Source organism: Scylla paramamosain, chromosome 20 (assembly GCF_035594125.1).
Source record: "Scylla paramamosain isolate STU-SP2022 chromosome 20, ASM3559412v1, whole genome shotgun sequence".
In the NCBI taxonomy this organism is placed as follows: domain Eukaryota; kingdom Metazoa; phylum Arthropoda; class Malacostraca; order Decapoda; family Portunidae; genus Scylla; species Scylla paramamosain.
The window spans coordinates 18,708,681-18,730,782 of NC_087170.1; the positions used below are offsets into that span (position 1 = coordinate 18,708,681).

The 22,102-nt window shown below is 37.9% G+C and overlaps 2 protein-coding genes across 4 annotated transcripts in view; one reads left to right on the forward strand and one right to left on the reverse strand.

Annotated features, from left to right (window-relative positions):
* LOC135110554 (uncharacterized) overlaps positions 1–19,006 on the forward strand; it is a 243,583-nt gene extending 224,577 nt beyond the window's left edge. Inside the window, exon 8 of one of the 3 annotated variants that reach the window (XM_064022976.1) lies at positions 5,959–9,781. In XM_064022976.1, the coding sequence (XP_063879046.1) occupies positions 5,959–6,101 (143 nt within the window). In that variant the 3' untranslated portion in view covers positions 6,102–9,781. Of the gene's footprint in view, positions 1–5,958; positions 9,782–18,817 lie in introns of those variants that run through there. The other 2 variants (XM_064022978.1, XM_064022977.1) reach the window with 2 other exon arrangements.
* The window catches only part of LOC135110552 (SCY1-like protein 2), a 328,030-nt gene continuing 317,332 nt past the window's right edge, over positions 11,405–22,102 (reverse strand). The window contains 3 exon segments of the mRNA XM_064022973.1: positions 11,405–16,818; positions 18,925–19,173; positions 21,432–21,455. Coding sequence (XP_063879043.1) covers positions 16,792–16,818; positions 18,925–19,173; positions 21,432–21,455 — 300 coding nt within the window. The 3' untranslated portion in view covers positions 11,405–16,791.

A 22,102-nucleotide genomic window follows, 5' to 3' on the forward strand; every position in this document is an offset into this window, starting at 1 on the left:
TCTCTCTCTCTCTCTCTCTCTCTCGAAGCTAACACAGTTATACCCGTGTAAAAGACCCAGAATTCCAGGAAACAATACGTGTTTGTGCCAATTATTTTGTTAGATTCTTAAGGAGGAAAAGAAGACAAAACGAGGAGACACGATTAAGTCGGCACCTTTCAGGATATGTGCAACACAAAACACAAAACTTGTAACACGTGAACTTCAGGAAGCTTAGGAAACGCAACGATATTCTATTTTATCATTTTTTTTTTTTTAAATAGAAATATGGTTCTCATCTTCGCATCACTCATAAGAAGTCAAAAGAATATTTTACGTTTGTACAATGGTTTCTCTTAAGTAAGGAGCATATCCCTATTATCAGATTAAATTTTTTCTCTAAGATTACAGATGGATGAATGATGAAAAGTAGAAGAATATTGATGTAAAAAGGACATATCAATCGACAAAGTGCTGGAGAACTGGATCATGACAGGACCTCACACTCCTGAATTTGCACAATGAAAGAAGGGAATGGGCTGAATGGAAAGACTCGATCACCCTTCTCTTATATATATATATATATATATATATATATATATATATATATATATATATATATATATATATATATATATATATATATATATATATATATATATATATATATATATATATATATATATATATCTACGGATCGATGTATCTAAGTGCGTTGCTCCCACCGAGAGGGAAAAAAAGAAAAAAGTTGAGAAGAATGAAAAACAAAAAAGGGCTCACACTTGGAAAATAAATAGTTTCAATGCCGTTCAGGGAAAATCATTAAAAAAAAATGTATTGGCGGGCACTCGGACACACACACACACACACAACACCTTTCTTTTTATCATCATTGTGTCCCTTTTCAGCAATGTTGCCTCGTCCGCTTTGTGTGTGTGTGTGTGTGTGTGTTTTCATGGTACAAATCCCACTCAGCGTTCGTGAAGCCTTGTTAATATTGAGCACAAGACTTTCCACTCACTGTCACCCATATTCTGTCTACTTTACTAATGTAGAAGTCAACTAAGATCTTCATTGTGTCATCCCTGTGTAAGCTAAATGTTGGAACTCTGCCTATTTTTTTTTCTTTCTTTTTTTCCATGCTAACTGATTCAAGGAATCAATGTCAGCGCACCTCTGGAACTATAAATAGCCATCGTTTTTGTTTTATTTAAGTATTTTTTTTCTTTGAGGACAATGGAACAGTCTGTCTTTCTAATCCCATGCCTCAATGTCAATCTCCTCCACACATAAAGAGATAAAATAGATCAGTAACCTCAGTCGTAAGAAAAGATTTGAACATTCCAGAACCAGATGAGATCATATTCTTAAACAGTCTGAGTTCAAAACACACAAAAGTAATTACTGTAGTTGTTTTTTTTTTTTCCAACTGGTGATTTAGAATACTCGTTAGACTGTTTCTTGAAGTGAAAAAAGGACACCCCACAAAGAAAACCCCACAAGAGCCTGATGAAAGTAACTGAGATAAGGAGCAAAAAAACACTGCGGGATTACGGACATCATATACAGATACCAATGATAACGACGTGATCTGAAAATATCGCACGTCATTTGCCAAACCAGCACGCGAACATCACGCCAGCCAGCCAGTGTTTGGTGCCGCAGTAAGAAGTGCAAAGAACACCAACGGAATAAACTTCTGGTAAGAGATTCCTCGACTGCATACGAAGACCAACTTAAATCTTCGCACACTGTAAGAATATGGAAAACAGCCGACACAATTTACAAGCAATTAACAGGAATGAAAAAATGAGATAATTACAGCATAACACACGCAACCACCTACAAGCCACACGTTAAGAGGCGACGGTAAAAGAAAATACGAAAGATAAGAAGAAAAGGAGGGTAATGAAATACTGGTGTTGACTCGGTGAGGCAATTACCAGGGAATACTGTGTGTGCTGAACATATGTCGGCAAGTTGAAGAAGTGCATGACATAGGTAGTAGTAGTAGTAGTAGAGAGAGAGAGAGAGAGAGAAACCCTTTATCATTTTTTTTTTCAAAACATGGAGTCAGTTATTGCAAACACAGGATACACTTCTTGTTTTCGTTTGTGTTGGGGAAAGATTTACGGATATTGTGTGATAACATAATGGTGATGATGACAGTGTCGATGACAGTGATCATGGTGATGATGACAATAATAATAATAATAATAATAATAATAATAATAACAATAATAATAATAGTAATAATAGTAATAATAATAATAATAATAAATGATAATAATGATGATAATGATGATGATGATGATGATGATGATGATAATAATAATGATAACTGGTGTATTACTAATGGTAGCAAATGTTGATTTTGCAGAGAGAGAGAGAGAGAGAGAGAGAGAGAGAGAGAGAGAGAGAGAGAGCTAGTATCCCAAGTTATTGATCTCATCGAAGGGAACAAGTATACGTATTTTCGAAGAGTGCTTGTTAAGATTCGCTCACGAATGAAGCTCCACACATTGCCTTAAGTCGCGTGTCCTTCGATTTTATATTAAGTTTAAATTTCTTGCTATTAGGAACATTCTTAAGGCTTTATTCATACTTCTGCTTTTGGCAAACTGTTATCGGTCACCCAGATTTATTGATATTACCACCGTTTACATACGTGCACCTTTGATGTATCATTCATTATTACTGTGTTTGCGTGCAGAAGCATTAAACTTAGCTATTTGCACACTTGTCATGCCCTTTTTGTCTTTATGATGATAGGAAATGTATAATTTCTGCTTCAACAACAACAACAACAACAACAACAACAGCTACTACTACTACTACTACTACTACTACTTCTACTACTACTGTGTAGTAGTTGTTTTCCTGTGCTCGTTTCTCTCTCGATTTTCTGTTGCTGCGAAAGTTTCTGTCCTTTCCTCTCATCTCTCCTCCTCATATCAGGAACAGAAGTTACTCTTGTTTCTTAATTATTTTCCAGCTACCTGCCTATTAATTCCTACTTTTATGTGTCGTATGGATCAAAGACAGTTTTCCTCCGCGTCATCTGTAGTTCCATAAGTGTCTCGTGGTACTTACATTCAAGGGTTACACTTCAGATAAACTTCCGCATTTCCTTCAATGATGAATCCCCGCCGTGAGCATGATCATTAATTGGCGTGGGTTGTGCCTGACGCCGTCACTCGAGGCTCTCCAGAGAAACAGGATATAAATACGTGCCTGGAGATCACCTCCGGTCTCGAAACACTTCAATCCCGAGACACTTGCGCTTCATTTGTCATTTTCTTTGTGAGATCGCGATTTGCCTCCATGCGAGTCGTGACCGGTGGCAGACTTCCTCCTGCTGACCTCAGGAAATGGAGGAGTTGTAGTGTATGTGTACGAGTGTGATGTACGTACACACGCTACGTACATTTGCAAGGCCTAGTGGGTTCTCTACGTGAGTATCGACACATGACTCGTAGATATTTTAGATGACTTATATTGAGGTGGAGAGAGAGAGAGAGAGAGAGAGAGAGAGAGAGAGAGAGAGAGAGAGAGAGAGAGAGAGAGAGAGAGAGAGAGAGAAAATAAATTCACTTTAGTCCCCCTTACACTCCACCATTGCAACACACGGGACGCCACAGAAAACCAGCCTGGTAGTTTATTGAACGTTGCCTTAAGGTGCGTCCACACGTGCCCTAGATCATGATATTTATCTGTTCTTCTCATCCAGTGCACGTGGAAGTCAATCTGGTAGACTGATAATTGATGATATATATATATATATATATATATATATATATATATATATATATATATATATATATATATATATATATATATATATATATATATATATATATATAAGCATTATTTAGAGTTATCAATAAACATTTCATTCTAAGCACGTAGCGAAAATACACATTGGGAGAACGGAGGCGTATTATCCCTCAAACTGCAGAGGCCTAGACTTTCAACACGCACAATAACAGGCTGGATTTTCACCGTGCTCTTCCTGTCCCGCTGCCCGCGCATCTATCTCCCTGTGTGTGTGTTATATTTTCATAAGCCACGCCCACCACACCAGGTCGCACTTTTCATGTTTAGGCCATTCCTCGTTCAGTGCATATTATCTCTTCAAGGCTTTATTGACAAAACTGTTTTCCTATGTTGGCGTTGGAAGATGACATGGTATGAGCATGTGCGTGTATGTGTATGTGCCAGAGAGCGTCAGACACCCCAGTACACGTCATTCTCTCTCTCTCTCTCTCTCTCTCTCTCTGGAAGACTAAATGACATTGCTTGATGTATTGCCGGACTGCTTAACTAGGAGAAAAGATTGCTGAGGGAAGCTGATTGAACAACGTGGACTAAGGATTAAGGTGTTGTGGTATTAATGTTAGTGGTGGTGCTTGTGATGTTTCTGGCGGTGGACTTAATAGTGACTGTTAGTGGTGGTGATGGTGGTAGTGAAATGATAATGATGACTGGTCATAGTAATGATGGCAATATTGGTGTAAATGATAGTGGTGGTGACAGTGGTGTTGACGCTAATGGTGTCATGGTGGTGGCGAGGGAATCTGCACTTACGCGATGGCTGGCAGGTTTCAAATACGCGATTTCTGGAGGAGGAGGAGGGTGTGTGTGTTGATGGCCAAGCCCACCACCACCATCATGGGCATCACCACCCATTAGCTCACCTCTCGGATCCACTTTCTCTCTGCTCCCATGTATTGCTCTTCCTGGTGCGAGACCAAGAAGGACATAGTGTTGGTGGTGGTGATGGTGGGTAAGGATTACAGGGACGGCGGTGCTCCAGGTGTGCAAGTCCTTGATCAGGGTGCCACTGAGAGATATCTGTAGATTTGTTTCCAAAGCTGAAAGTCTCTTCACTTCACCGCCTCTTCCTTGCCTAACTGTAATGTGCCATCAAGTCTCATCAACCAGTTTATGAATATGTTGCCTCAAAGGTTACAGTTCAGAGAAGTGATGAATACACTTCTTAGGTACTCGTGGAAGTTTTTTTTTTTTTACTCACAACATAGGAATAAAAAAAAAAATTCTGATTATATCCACAGCACCAGAATGGACACTGACAGATTTGCGACTAACTGCCATGGAGTCTTGAGTGGCTGTGACCAAGCCATCAGGCGTGGCTGTGCCCACGTCCTGTGAGCGACATTTCTTTGAAACGCGCAATTTTCACAGCTTTATTCTCTCAATTTTCCCATCCATCACTTTTCTTCCCTTGCTGTAGTTTTAGGAATCTACCCCCCTCCACACACACACACACACACACACACACTAAAATACAGAAACAGGCCTATCTACATTCCCCGCAGTTGTCAGTGACAGGAGAAAAATAAATAGGCAGAAAGCTCCAGTGAGAGAAAAACATGAAGATACTGCCAATCATTTACCTACATCATTCTAAACCTAAGGCTCTTAATTCATTTACTTTTTAGAACTCCTAAGTGTCCCCAAGACATGTGTTTGTGGTAAAAGTTTTTTTTTTTTAATTAGTAAAACATAATCAGATTCCTCAAGACAAATTTATGTTTAGTTGTGGTAAAAGTCTCAACTTTATGCATTCATCTATCAGTAACTCTCTCTCTCTCTCTCTCTCTCTCTCTCTCTCTCTCTCTCTCTCTCTCTCTCTCTCTCTCTCTCTCTCTCTCTCTCTCTCTCTCTCTCTCTCTCTTGTTGAGTCTTTTTATTAGATATAACAATTAATGAGTTTTCATCAGATCAAAGGATGTGAGATTGAGATAAAACACTAAACATGGTGGAAAAAATTATGACATGTTCAACTTTTGACCATAACTATTCCTTGGTGTTTGTGTTCATTATATCTGCCTTCAGCCTTTTACCCACAGCCATACACCAGTGAATCTCTTTCACTGTTTTCATATTAAGTGATTCTTTCTCTCCGTCTGTTAATAAGTATACAAGTAAACATAACACTACCTAACATCTTTCTAGTGCATGAGAATTGGAATCCAGGACCATGCAAGATTCAAACCATGGCCTGCAGTTTCAGGCATGCTGGCTACTGCACTACAAAGGCACATAGTTGTCAACAGGAATCAAATCCTGGCCTCCTGCTTAAAAGACCAAAGTGTTAGCCTTTAGTGACAGGTGGTATTTCATGGAATTTGTAAGTCATTGAATCTGTTAAGATGGGAAGTAACCTTTTCCTCAAAATTGTGTAGGTGTAAATTTGGATTTTCACTAAAACACCTTCAGACTTCATCTTACTTATGGCTACAGGTGGTCTGAGTGAAGGGAGTATGTTGTATTGTGAAGTATTGAAGCTGTGATGTTACCTGTGGTTTCTTGAGTGTGCCACCAGTTTTTGTAGGAAATCATGTGAGGAGAGGAGTACATAGGATTTATTTTGATTTAGGATCACTTTCCTCATTGAGTTCAAGATGGCTGAGAAGAGTAATACTAGTTTATCTTCTTATGGAAATCAGATTTCATATTTAGCTTGATGTTTGTCAACTGAAGTTGCCAGGCTGGCATGTCGTGCATGTTTTGTTGAGTCCTATAGTATCTAGGCCACTCATTCTCAGAACCTTATCTCATCTTAACTTTGGTTCATTCAAGCTTTTACTAGAAAACATTAAAACATGTTTCATCCAGTCATACTCATCCATTTTCTCTCAACCATAACATGGTTAAGTCAGCAAAATGTATTTTTCTCTTTCCAGTCTGAAGTTCCTCAGCTTCCCAGTCATCTCAATTGTACTGTGACTTAGGTGGAGGTGGATGAATTTTTATTGTAGTGGAGTTTGGTAGCAATTCCTTCTGCTCTTACAGGTTTGATGGAAATAAAATTTAACATTAAACTGTAGCATATTTATTTACTGTGTGAGCTGATTGGAACCAAACTTATGAATTTCATCATTGAGAGAAATAGCATTTTATCTCTCTGGTAAGACTAGTTTCATTTGAAATACAGCTAAGCATGAATACTTTTATTAATTTTAAATGACTGAAGGGTTGATTAATAATGACTGTCTTTAAGGTGATAATTGGACAGCAGCAGCAACAGGGTCACATCTTGAACCACAAGACAAAAACCTCCATGTCTTCACCAATAAGCTGTTCAGGATCACACACCAGACATCAGGCATCTGACAAGAAAACCATAAATACATTTGAGAGTGAAACGAAGAGTGGAACAGACACGTACAGTGAATGTGAGAGGATGAAGGTGTAGCTCATGTGGTGCCCTCATTGAGGGCACCACATCTAGATGCAAGAACATCTACATGAACAGCATGCTCCAGGTCATCTTTGCCCATGTGGTGCAAGGCTGCAGTGACTACAATACTCTCCTTCTTGAGTTGCAATCTGAAAACAATCACTCAGTCACTACCCTCTTCAGAATACATTAAATCTGAATTTTTTTGTGTGAATCCTAGATGTAAGATGATTTTCAGCTGTGAATCTCAATGTATTTGAGTTTAATTCCAAAATATTCACAAAGAATGATGACAAAACCTTTAATTCAATTTAGGCATCATGATGCAATGGGGAAACTTTCAGGCGTGTGTCAAATATCACACTTTCTTCACACAGCAGTTCCTATATGTATGTACATGTTCAATTTTACTAAATTACCAGTGTGTGTAAAAGATTTAATCAAAGATTCTGTAATGACATACCCACAAGGTCAGTTACATGAGTATCCCAGCTAAGCCACAGCACAAAGTAATATACAAACTTCCAGTCTGGAGAGAGGCTCAGTATCTGAACAGTAAATCCACTTGAAGGGATCATGGTTGATATCTGCTTCATGAAGTCTCTCCCAGATATGTACTACTGTTGTTGATATATATGATGGCTTACAAGTCATTTGCCCATCATTTTATCTGTATTCCCTGTGAAAATGTAAATGAAATAACTGACACAAAGTTATTGAGAATGCACAAAATTCAAACTTATTTAAATACACAGTACTTAAGTGATACCAGATCCTGCTGTAAGAGCCTCTTCACTCAAAGAGTACACCTGCAGACTCTTCAGAGACAAGGCAATGGGGACCAGACAGCACTGCTCCATAACAGCCTTGGTGTGCAAATTCAGAGTCACTAGGAAGTCTCAACTCACCAAGGCTCTGATGAAAATTTTGAATCTCTGCAATGAATACCAGCATTAGACAGAAGAAAAGTAATGTTCATTGACAGAAAAGCTCCTTCAGGCCAGAGTTATACTATAATTCTAAAATACACTGTAGGTGGTGAAACATCCTGATGTGTGTGTGATGGTGTCATGTTCTTTTAGTAAAACATTATAAAGGAGAGAGTAAATGCAGTGATTAAGGGAGGAAATCCATTATCATTATGATTTTTTCCATGATATTTAGTGACTGGAATAAATATGGAAGAATATCTAGAAGTCAAGCTCAGGTGAAATTTGAAATTCAGAGGCATGCCTTCACCTCTACTACTGCCTCTTTCTATAAATATAAGGAATATGGAGCTATTGCATAAGAATAAGAAGAAAATACAATTTTGCTTATTGGACATGGAAATCATGAATGGTATACAAAGAGGAAATTACTAAAACAGAATAACAAGAGATATTGGAGCTCCAAAGGGAAAGACAGATGCATAAACAAGAAGCAAGGTTTTACCTGCATAAAAAAAAGGACCAACCAGTGGCCAGCAAAGATGACACCTAACTGTTAATAAGGAATGAGATGGCGCCAAGGACACATACACAGGACATCTTTATGCTGAATGAAGGAAGACAAGATACAATTCAGACAAAACTCAATAAGGTCACCTAAATTATGATCACTAAATAAGGAAAGACGTTTGGTATCACAGGACTGAAGATGGCATGATAAATCACTGAGATAGAATTAGGTCACTAATATGTACTTCCTAACTAATTTCAAGCTGTTACTAATTGAATTATACCAGTGCTGTTTCATAATTAAATACACAACTGCAGTGAAGACATCTGGAATCACTGACAGTACTACTAATGAGAGATGTACAGTGGTCCTTGTACTATGAAAGGAAAAACCCCCTACATTAAATATAAATAAGTACATTATCCTGTAATGTGTGAAGTAAAGGGTGCATTTGTACAGGTTTGTTCTTGGTTGTCTTCATGGATAAACAATATGCAACAAGGGAACTTTATTACTCTCACACATAGATGTTACAATATAGATCAAGAAGTATGTTTTAAAGTGTAAATCTTCTTGTTAATTTACATATAGTAGGAATTATAACTAACAATATATATATGTATATATATATTTCTATATATTTTTGTTTCTAATTATATAGAATAACTATGAAAACAGCCTAAAAGTGTTCTATCTCAGAGTTAGATCAGGCACAAGAGACCACAGTGCCGAAGATTAGCAATATTGGGCTCTAGGTATTGTGTGCATAAGGTCCAATATGCTCTTGAAATATGAATATTTAAGAAATATTTAGACTAGTCTTGAATGTTAACAAGAAGGAATTATTGTGTACTGCACTTAGTATGAATTATTACGAAACCATATAAAAATCAATTATGAAATTATTTTTACATATTTATCTTTAAACTTTCATACATGAAAACCACTTGCCTATATTAGTATAGAAATTATTTACAAATATAAGTCAGAAAATGGTTAAGATGTCATATACAGGAATCAAGAATCTGCCTTTTTTGTTAAATCAACTTTTATTTAAAATGTTATATGTTCAGCAAACAGACACAAGATGAAGGGTAATTAGATGAAAGCAGAATATTTATCGATGTAACTTTGAAACTGTGTAACAGATTGTGCTGTTATTAGTGTGCAATAAAAGTAATACTTGTGCAAGCAAAACAATTGCCAAAACTCAACATTAATGATAAGTAATTATTTGAATTTCCAATTTATCCATTACTTCTCAAAACTGTTAAAAATAAAAGTAACAAAAATTCACCTCATGACAAAATTCCAACATTAAAATGCCAATCAACATAAGACCACCCGATATTACACTTTCTTATGTAAATCCTTTCATGAGATAAACAAGCAAAATTTCAACTGAACAGCACATGGCCGGCCTGCGACATCCATCTTGTAGATGGAAAGCACGGCAGCGACCACAGTGGTACAAACACATCGAGCTCATTATTGCCTACCTCGCCACAGAGAGGAGGGATCGAGAGGCCGCACAGTGTGATTATGATTATGGAAGTGAAAGTGTGAGAGGGGCGCTCGTGGCACGTCACACGCACAATCACTACTGCTTGCTGCCACCTGATAATTATTTACTTCATACATTTTCAATCAGCCAGCCCAATCACTTCCATTGGATGTTATGCTGCCATTTCTATGTCAATTCAGTACCTTTTTTCTTTCTTTGAGACATCTATTGATTCCTGCACCGCTGATGGGACTGTGTGAAACATGCCATCAGCAACACAAGGAAATTACATTGGACTGATGTAATTTATACAGTTTTAATCACTTGGACACCACCCCTTAATTCCATGGTATTAGGTTAACAAGACCCATACAGTATCACAAACCAAACAAAAAAGACCAATTAACTTTTATAAAGAAGAGATACGCACAATTTCCATCACCCCCTGACATCAACATCAGATTTATTACTGGATGCAGTACAAGTCAGCAGGTAACCAATGCTACAAGAATTTTACCTTGGCTGGCTGCCTGTTCCTTCACAGATACTTGCAATGCTGCACAGGACTTACTGGCAGCCTCAGGTTGTGGGGAGCTGCAGTGCCCTCGAGACCCAGCAGGTACTTGGATGCACGCAGGCGTACACACGACACACCAGAACACACATGGGAAGGTAAAAATGCTATGGAGAAAAGGAAAACGGGAACCTATTTACACACACTGCCCTAGAAAAAAACACTCAACTCATGCTTTCATGCTGACACTAAGAGACTTGCACAATGCAGACAAAACCTTCATTTTCACACACTACACACTCAGCTTGGACACTGTTCTTACTCAGTAATAATGTTCACACTGCTGGGCAAACTAATTCTATGATATAACAACAAAGCTTCTTACATACATGATCTTCATTTTAAACTGGACAAAATACTCACTCCTGGCCCTTCCTGATAAACCATTGATCTCTACTTTATATTAAAGGGACAGACACATTTAATAGAGCAGAAGATCGAATGGTGGAGGTGGTAGATTTAGTTTTCATCACATTTATGAGAAGGATTTAGTAGTAAAGGTAGTTAGTTTAGTGTATATATATATATATATATATATATATATATATATATATATATATATATATATATATATATATATATATATATATATGAAACAGATGACTTACAATTTAAGACAAGTATCCTGATATGGCTGTCTTCATGGTTGATAAATGTGTGGGTGCACTGGGCTGTCCTGGTGCCTGTGAACACTACTAAGTCATTTCACAGCTTCCTTTATTGTGTAGACTTCTACAGCGAATAAAGAAAAGTTACAATGGCTGCTGCTGCTGTGCACACTTATAGCTCATCATGGATAAGGAAATGCAGGTTAGGGAAAAGAGAGAGAAAATAATCACAAAGACACCTACATTACTGTTGAAAACCTAAAACTCAATCATCAAACAAACTCATTCATTCATGCATAGAAAGTTTTGACTTTGGTGCAGGAAATCTATGGCAAACTAGCTTATTTCCTACTTTTGCCTAAGACCCTAATAATTTTGTATGAATTGCATGGACTAAGCTAGGAATAGGTTGCTAGGTTTCAAACAGAATGAAGCAACTCTTCCATTATATAAATGGCTTTTTATGAACAAACATGAATTCCAAAGACAAATGCTTACACTGCTTTATTGGAGCAACACAGTGCTGTGATTTATGAGTTGCATGAAAATAGATGTGACTATGAATCTGTTGGGCCACAGGACAAATTGTGTTGACTGCATCCGTAAGATAAATGACTACATTAATAGCACTTAGGGTCATGGAGGGTGGAAATTCAGAAAACTAATTTGCAAAAAAAAATATTTCACAAATGCCTGTAAGAACTTAGTAATGAGCCTTAATTTTTGTGTTTCAAATTACCAATATCAGCATGCATAATTGTGAATAATTTCAAAACAAATCACACAAAAGATCCATGCCAGTAAGCACATGTCAGACGCAATGCTCCTGTGGTAAGTTAGCTACACAAGCATGAGCTGCTGCTGCTCACTAACCATCATAAATATTCCCCCTTCTAGCTTAACCACACAAGTCATGCCACCTTCAAGAATAACCAAAATGACCTTAACAAACTGAATGGAAAATCACGCATCACACTGTCCTGAAAGTAGCACTACAATGGTCTAAAAGCAAAAGTGAAGCTGGATTGGATGCTACATATCTCCAGACCTTTCATCCTCTATGTGAAAATAACTAAACAGTATTTACAATCCAATTATTGCCACACGCAAAGGGCAACTAATTTGCATTGTAAGTTGTGAACAAATTGTCAGTCTCCTGATTACTTTCACATGCCTTTTCAATAATTATGAAAGTTCTCCTGCTGTTGAAACACATCAAGGGAGCTGGAAGTGCAATGCAAGTCTCAAGAAATAGATTAAAAGGTTACACAGAAACAAGGATACAAGATAATGAGGGGAGAATGAAATCTGTCAGTTCTGAGAAAGCCCACAAGGAAAAAGAGTCCCTTGAAATCATCAACAAATTCAAGCTTGGACTGAAGATAAAGATTTGAATTAGGCTCAGGTGAGTATCTTAAAATTAACAGTTTGTCTCCCAACATAAACTGAAGAAATTTGTAAAATAGCTTTTCCTGGACTCCTTTTCCTGTAGTTGCAACAAACAGATTTGAAAACAATGTAGATGCTTGCAGAAATACAAATACACACACACACACACACACACACACACACACACACACACACACACACACACACACACCAAACTGCAATGCACCATACCACACAACAGACAAAGACAACACGCAAGGTCTGAAATGCACCCACATTCATACATCCATTTGGATATTCAAGCACTGTTAATTCATCATTTGATTTTCTGCATGCTTTAAGAATATTCATACTTAGCTACACCTGACAGTCACTCTACAAGTTAATATTCACAAAGCCTTGTGCAACGAAAGGAGAGAAGCAGTAATTAGAGTGCTTGATCTTTACCAACTGCCTACACACACAGAAGGGCTAAGTCACTGGAAAATGAATTACTTAATACATAGAAATAGAATCACTACCAAGATACATCATAGCATTAAGAATACTGAATAAACAGATAAATAAGAATAACTGAGATCAAGTATCAAAAGTACACATGTTAGCTTTCTTCTAGCACACCCCCAATATGCAAAGAACTAATGAAGCAAGTAAGCCAATACATTGTTCTAGTTCATCTACTGCCTGCAGTCTACCAAGAATTTCTACCATACTTAGTGAGATAAATCTTAGAAGATGACTAGTCTCCTGGAAGATACTTTTTAATTGCTGGCTGCAACACGTATGCACAAAACACACGGCAAGTGCAGCAATCAGCAGCGTAGTATCTGAACAGCAGTGGTGGACCAGGGAAAGGGAGGTCCACACTTCAACCTTTGTGTTTCAGAAACTTGTAGGTTGTGGGTGTTGCAGTACAGGCCTGTGAGAGGCTGCACAGCAAACACGCGCTACACACCACACACACACACGCACACAACACCTTAGCATTCATAGAACTCAGCAGGGAACACTTGGCTCTAAGCTACGGAGTGTCACAGGATGCACAAACACACATCAGAGTTCTGCTCTAAAACATCCTAATGCTAAGTGTTTGTAGTGTCCTTAAAAATGAAGGATTCCATAGAAAAGTAAGAACAGCACAATCTCAAGGTGAGGAGGATATCTTATCACCATCACACTGCCATGATGAACTTCAGTGCCTATCCCTAACATTAAGGGGGAAATACAGAACAGTAACTATACCTAGATTAGCACCAGAGAGCTTTAGTAATAGTTATTTTATAGGAATTGTGCTTAATTCTAGAGAGTTTACTTTGCTATTATCAAGCATCTAAAAGTGACTACAACAAACAACTTAATAAAACTCTTAAATACGTGATGTGGTGTTACATCCACAAGTCAGAAACTTGATGTAGTGACAGCAAACCCTCAGAGGAAAAGTTCATAATCTTCAGTATCTCTTAATACATAAAAAAGAGCTACTACCAAGAAGTAATTACATACTCCAGTATATTTCTAGAAGTATATTTCTAGAAGTACTATGGTTCAGAAATTGCCAGAAAAATATATTTGTCCACTAGAATTAACACACACACACACACACACACACACACACACACACCACTAGACAAGTAATAGTAGCATGACATTACCAAGAAGAGACAATGTTCAGTAGAAAGACTGAGGACTACACATCATCTAACACATCTTGGAATGACCCACAATAAGCTTTAGCATGACATGTGTTTGCTTGTAACTTTCTTTTTAAAAATAATAAATAAAAAAAATATACAGAAGCCTTGTAAAGGAAACATCATTCTTTAAAACAACATAACATACAGTGAATGTTATGATCAAAAAAAAAAAAAACCCATACTCTAGAAACACAACCTCATATTTAATTTGGGAATTCATAAGGAAATATAAGCCCAGGTTACAGCAAATGGGTACAGCAAATATTCTGTCTAGTTCAAGAGACAACTATTGTAATGGAACAGTCAGTATATGAACAAATAAAGATCTAACTAATCAATAGATAAAAAATTAAATTAGCCAATGTATCCTATTCCTGTGTCCCACCTGAGACTAAATGTCAGAGAGAGACCCAGCCAGCATCACAGGAGGTAGTGGTGTAGTAGGAGAGATTCTCGGAGAAATAATTAGGCTGTACTTTTAAATCACGAACCAGACTTTATAAATGCAAGCAAGTGATTCCTTGAAGTACATTATTACAAGCAAAAACTAGTGTTGGAACAGCCTGGAATAACATCCCATGAGAGGCCTCTCTTAGTGGCGATTCAATTTGGGAAGTACAACCTAAGAGCCCCATCACCAGCAATGCATACTTGTTATTACTACCAAAAAAATTCATTCTAGATCATTGTGGAAAATAATTTAATTTTCAAGTAAAAAAAACTGAGAAGAATCTTTGTATAACTTCATGTTCAATCTTAATGGCTGGTGTGAAGAGCAATGTTAATGGGGCTAAGCTTCCAAAACAACCCTAAGATAGAAAATAATGAAAAACTGTGTTTCACCAACATAGAGTTTTCTCAAGCTGGTCTTCTGCAAGGCCTTTGAACACAAGAACAGCTGAGGAGTGCAAATGTACAGTAATATGAATTCGTACCTTATTGTATAGTCTGTGATTAAATGTGCATCCAAGTCTCACAAACAGTTTCAGTAAGTGATATGCTTAGGTTAATTAGAGAAAACTGATATTACAGAATCCATCAGGGAAGAATGTAATTATCACCCAAGATAAAAATTTTCTTCATATCCTTCTCATACTGTTTTAGAAAGTCTTCATTGATATAGACAAATCAATCTGCAGTTTTGACAGATGTCTTACATGTATAACCTGCTGCTCTGCAAAACAATCACAGCTTCCCATCCTGTGCACCACCATGCATGTGACCACCACGCCAGCACACAGCACAACTATCAGGGAGCTGAGGGTGGCAGCACTTCTTATTCTTCGTTCATCTATCAACCATAACCAATTTTTTAACACATGAATATCACAACTGTAAATTTGGCTACTACTGATACAGATACATTTCTAAGTGGTATCTAATGATGCATTATTATTATTATTATTATTATTGTCATTGTCATTATCATTACTTTCATTTCCTTTGATATTTCACATTGCATTCAGAGTAATGAACTTGGATTAAACTTTACACTGTCATATGAACATAGTGCAGAGTTACTTTCATTATTGCAGATTCCTAAAATAACAATGGGCTAACTGGTTATCTATGGTAACAAGGTGGAAAGTTTTGTTCAGCCACTGTGATACAATGCTAAAAATAAATGCCACTCAATCTGCAGAGTGAGCTTTAAAAGGAGAAGAAAATTTAGGTCTGAAATATCTGCCATGAAGGAAAAACTTCAAGTGTTGAGGAAGTGTGCTGACAGTGCTAGTGATGGAGTGTTGCTGAGTGAGGTGCTGTGTGGCCTTGAGTGAGACCACAGCATGACTCATGGCACCCACTTCCTCCCATGGCACACACTAACACCCTACATGATGACTCCATGCCTGCTAACTGCTACACGAACCACTACCACAGCCATCACCATTACCCACAATACCAACTACATTTACTATCACCAACAACCACTAACAGTCAGTACCACTGCAGCAACCACCTCCACACACACACACACATTCAGTCCTGCCACCCATTACAGTCATCTTACATAAAGAACCTGGACGCCTTAACCTACATAGCATACAAAATGTCGGTCTCTCCACTTGCAACTGCATCCTGCTGCCTTGAGTACAATTATCAACTTGAGCTATATCAATATACATGACAATCACAGTATTATATATGTATTGTTTTGTTCTCCTCAGCCACACAGAACTGCCCTGTCTCAAGTCACTTCCAGGCTCAACAACTTCCTAGATGCTGATTCACTTTTTTTCCCATCTAGCTTTTTTCCATCAACTACTGGATTTACTGTCAAGTTTACTGCAAGGTACAGTTCTGACATGGCTGTGTTCTGAGGTTACCTTTATGCATCTTTCCATACAAGAGTGATGAATCGTTGACAAGTTTTCTTCTGCAGGATCAGATCTTGCTTATGATTTACTGGAGAACAGCTGGTACTGCAATGAAAACAAAGAGAATCAATACAGTTTAATCATCGATGCTGTGTTGTAAACTCCATACACTGCACAATATCTTACAGTTCTTCAGTATTGCTTCTTTTGGTTTCATTGTTTGTGCAAGTTAATTTTGGCTAATACTATCAAAAGGTTTAAGGTTCATGAGTCAAATTGACCAAATGTCTGAGTGCTCTGGTGCAAGTTGTGGTTATGATCTGATCTGTTAAGATATTGCTTCATATGTTTAGCTACTCCAGAAGCACTAGCTGCCTGGCTGAACCAGCCACAACCATGCACTGGCTCCACAGAGATGACAGATGGCAGGAAGCAACACACATATCCACACCCCCAAGTACTGGACTAACATACTGCTCACTCCCAGGCTAGAGGCAGCACACCGGTCACTCCTTAGCTAGCCATAATACTGGTTACTCTTGGTCACTCCTAGATTAGCCATAACAACTGTCACTTATAGACTAGAAGCAGCTCACTCATCACTCCTTAACTAATCATAACACCAGTCATTCCTAAGCTAGAAACATCACACTCATCACGCTCAAGCTAACCATAACAATGGTCACTATTACACATCACAGAAATACACATCCATATTTTCTATGTGATGGCAATATACTACAAAGTGAAGTGCTATATGACACGCTTACAAGCCAATACTTGGACAACACAATGGCTATTTGTATGCAAAACATTTCTACACCACTTCAATGTTAAGACAAAATGCTGCCATTCCCAAAACAGAGTGCACACTGAACATCTGAACATGTATGCAACACATTAGCTATTGTGAAGACAGGCAACACTAGCCAGTCCTAACAAAGATCCATTGACACTCAGCTCTGCACTGAACATGAATCTATGAATGCTAAAACCTTGATATTTTTGCACTAACTAGTACCCAAGCTAATCATATAAAAATGAGAGACATCCCTCTTCTATTCTGAACTTATTCTGATATATAAGGCATTAGTCTGCATTAGCAGTGGGTAGAAATGCAGGATACTATGAGTGAACAGGTAGTGTGCCAAACACTGAGGCAGCATTGACTACACTGAGTGACTGAGGCAGAGCTGTGTTACTGAGTGGGCAAGGAGACATTCAAGGCGAGCAACACTGCTGTCCACTACTCAGTTGAGCTAGTGATGCTTGATATATAATTTTCAGATGGAGCTTTTGAGAGAACATTAACAGGGGCACAAATCTTTACTTGTTTCAAGCCATAATCATCATAACTTCCAAACTTTCATGATTATCCTCACCTGCATGACTGCAGCTTGCCATGCCACAAAGTAAGACATTGTACCTTTTCTTTCAATTACTATGGATATTACATCCCACCTCTGGGGTTCATCCTTTGTCAGCTTTGGTGTACTACTTACTGAGTCCCTAATTTCATTATGAGAGAAGCCTGTTAATCCAAGGAAAAGTATTTTTCTTCATTTCACTCTCAACTTTCTGTCCAGGAAAGATATTGAGAGGGAGACCAGCTACTGTTTTTATCATATCGTAAGTGGCCTGGCATTTGATAACAAGAGCCTAAGCCCCACATATTATGTATATAGCAAAACGCAAGCATATATATTTTTATTCAATTCTAGAGACCCATGACGATGGCCAAAAGTAAAGTTATAGACTTCCAAAGGTAATTAAATGGCAGACACAACAGTACAAGAGCAATCAGCAGCAGGTGTGCCAGCTTCATGATCACTCTCTCCTCTCAGTGATGTGGTGGTGCAAGATGAAACTACATACTATCTTGCATGTGCAAATTTTTCTTTTATTATGACCCACAGATTTCTTTATGCAGCTACTGTACCTCCATCTCCTAAATATACGCAGAAGGTTGATGAGAGTATTGTCCCTTGTTGCACTGCATGCATCTCTAATACTCACTGAATAACAATAAGAGAAAACCTTCAGAAACATCACCATACATCAAAGAAGCCTGATAAGCATACAAAACTGTAATTCTTCCTGTCAGAGACAACCACGAACCACCAAGAGAAAAGTGCCACCTACTGAGCAACAGGCGGAACGCCACAAGACACAGGCAAGAAGGTGTGTCTGGGGTATACTCACTGTACTCACCACGCCGGCCGACAACTGCTGCAGGAGGTTACCACTGGAGGAGTTGGAGATGAGGGCTGAGGGACGACGATGGGACTTATACGAGGATCCAAGAGGGTTGCCGATGGAGGCAGCGGAGGAACGGCGAGAATCCAAACCACCCAGGGAGGTGATGGAGCAAGTGGACTGTCTTCTTGAGCCAAGGTTAGACACAGGGGAGGGTGTGAGCAGCATTGGGACGCTTTTGCTGGCATTGGCGATGGAGGAGTTCTGTTGGGGTGTGAGGTACAAGTCAACAAGGCTTGCTGTATCAACTTCTCTCTTGGTAACAATACACACTTGGGTATAAGTGGTTGTCTTAGTACTACAATAAGCACTCCAGACAAAAATACATTATACAACCATCTATATATTTGTACCTATAATACAAGTACATTAAATGTCTAAGAAATGTTTGTTTCAAATAAGTGGCAATTAAAAAACAAATTTTCATAATTTCCTTTTTGGGCCATGCTATCACTTGCAACAATTCTATCCACATCTACACCAAAATGCATACAAACACAAAGAGCTTCAACACATAGTTAATATTAATAATTTATATTTACATTAATACAGTTTTCAACAATGTTGATGCACACAGGCTGATAGTTCTGAATGCTGTGATCAATGCTTGCTGCAAACTGAGCACAACACTGAGTGACACTTTGCACTGCAGATGATGCCCATCAAAATTCTCTAAAAATTACAAAATTTCAAACTGGAGGAGTACTTGAAGTGTGCATGTGTCTTATTATAGGTAGTTTAAAACAAATATTTTTGAATCATGAAGTAAGTGAACCTCACATCTACCTATAATCAATTACAAAAGCTTAACATGTATAATCTGTACAATAAAATGCTTCTCTCATTCAGTGCATCACCTATCTCACAGTACAGATTTACAGCACAAGACATAATTCAAGACACTCAGCCTGCCAGCACAATACATTCACCACAACAGTGCTGCACAATGCATAAATGCCACTTCTTGTACTAATAGCATAGATAAGCTTCTACAACTTGCACTCCAGCTGAAAAAGCAATACAGGATGGCTATGAACACACACACAAAGAACAACCTATCAAGGCTTACTGTGCTGGCATGCTCACCCACCAGGGGAGGAGCACAACACAGCAGACACTGCAATGGTACAATGATATTATCATGACATCATTTAATTATGGCTAGGAAGCAAATCAACAATTTAGTTACATTCCTCAGGTATCAGCAGCTTCCCCAGTGAACTGTGTATTTGCAAGGGAGATACCTAATCCCTGTGCATAGATGGAGTAAAGGCATGGGAAGATGCAGTAGGTTGCAGCCTTTCCCTACCCTTCAGTGTTTTAAATAGTGGGTACATCTCATGCCTTGGAACAACAGGAAGCAATTGGGACCAAATGAAACATGATGTACTACTTAATTTGCAAGCCAGCCAGTTTCAGTGCTGGCACACATTTCCTAGATTATATTGGTGATTTTATAAATGAAAATGTTATTACTTTAAAGATATTAAGAATGAAACCAATTTTTGTTATTTTGATTGTTTTTTCTGAGGCACAAATGCTTTCATTTAAATTCTAAGAAAGCAAACTAAACGATACTGAAAGTGTTTATCTATGACAAGCAGCCACTGGTATGCTTTCCTGAAGCAACCATCATTAATTGAGAATATGGTTGCAATGGCAGCATCATTGCAGTACAAAGATTAAAGATAAATGCACAATAAAACCAATAAGAACTAGCAAAGTCAGTGGTGGGTAATGACTGCATTATTAGACCAATATAAATCATAGTGTGTTACAAAGATTTAAAAATATCTCCCTAAAATAATTAAGCTTATTAATTATTCTACTGAATGAATAGTATCTAGAAACACCAAGGCATATGCTTACTTGAGATAGTTATTTTGCACCAAGATGCCTCATATAGTGAGGGCTGGGTCTTCTTGGAACAAAACAACCATTTTTAAAAAGGAGCTATAATATCTGATTAATAAAAAAGGGCTATAATATCTTATTAATTTGAAAATGCAATGTGCTGCATAAAGACTACACCAAAATTAAGAAGTTCAAATTATTACAAAACAAATTTTCTAATGAAATTTCTTAGCATAACTGAAGACCCCACTTACAGCCTGTCATGCAAACTACAGCCAATACAAGCCAACCATGGCCCAGGCAGGCACCTTTACCCCCTGCTCCAGACAGGCCTTTCAAACACATCTACACACAAAATACTGGGCCTAGGCAGTGACACCAGTGACTTAATTGCAGTCATGTCCTGGGTTCACTGAATTCAGAATGTTAATGTGAGCTTCTTTTTATATATGCAGCTGAAAAGTAAACCCTCCCCTCACTGTTTACTGCAACTGTCCATAAAACTGAGGCTGCATGCCACCAAAAGCCACAAAGGTGTCACTGCCAGTTGTAGTGGCACACACAACAATTAACATCAACAGGGCAGAGATCATTAAAGAGAAAATTACCTTTAAAAAAGACTGGGACTTTGTCTGCATAGAAAATGATAAAAACACATTGAGGACATTTCACATTAAAAGAATAGGGGAAGAAGAGTTATTAAGGTAGATGTGAACAATGACATCCCTGTTTCTTGTCATGTCATTAAAAGGATTGATGGTACAGCAGTGCTCTCCACACCTGTCAGTCTTGTAAGGTTTTCTCTGACCTTCATGAGTGACCTAACACACCTGTCTGGAGGCTTCACTTCACAGAAGATAAGCTTTTGCCTACAATGATGATGGCAGGAAAAACTCATGCATATGTATTACCTAAGTGTAATATAGACTGTGTGGCTTATCCTATGATGAGTTTATCAAAGAGTTTCAATTCTTGTTACTATGTGACAAACTCAAAATTAATCCATGATTGTGTTGGTGTGTCACGTACACTCTTTGTCTTGGGTAAGTCCCCTTCACAAGGATTGTCAACCTGGCAAGTAGACAACTATAGAAATGGAATATTGTGCAAAGCAATTTTTATATTTTCTCTTTTATAACTTAAAATAAAATGGTGCTGATCTATGATAAAGGAAAGCATTATTCACTAAATGTGATACACTTTATAAACATAAATTACCATTTGATTGTGATAATCAGAATATGATTGTATCTTGTAATGAAGGGGCCATGACACATTT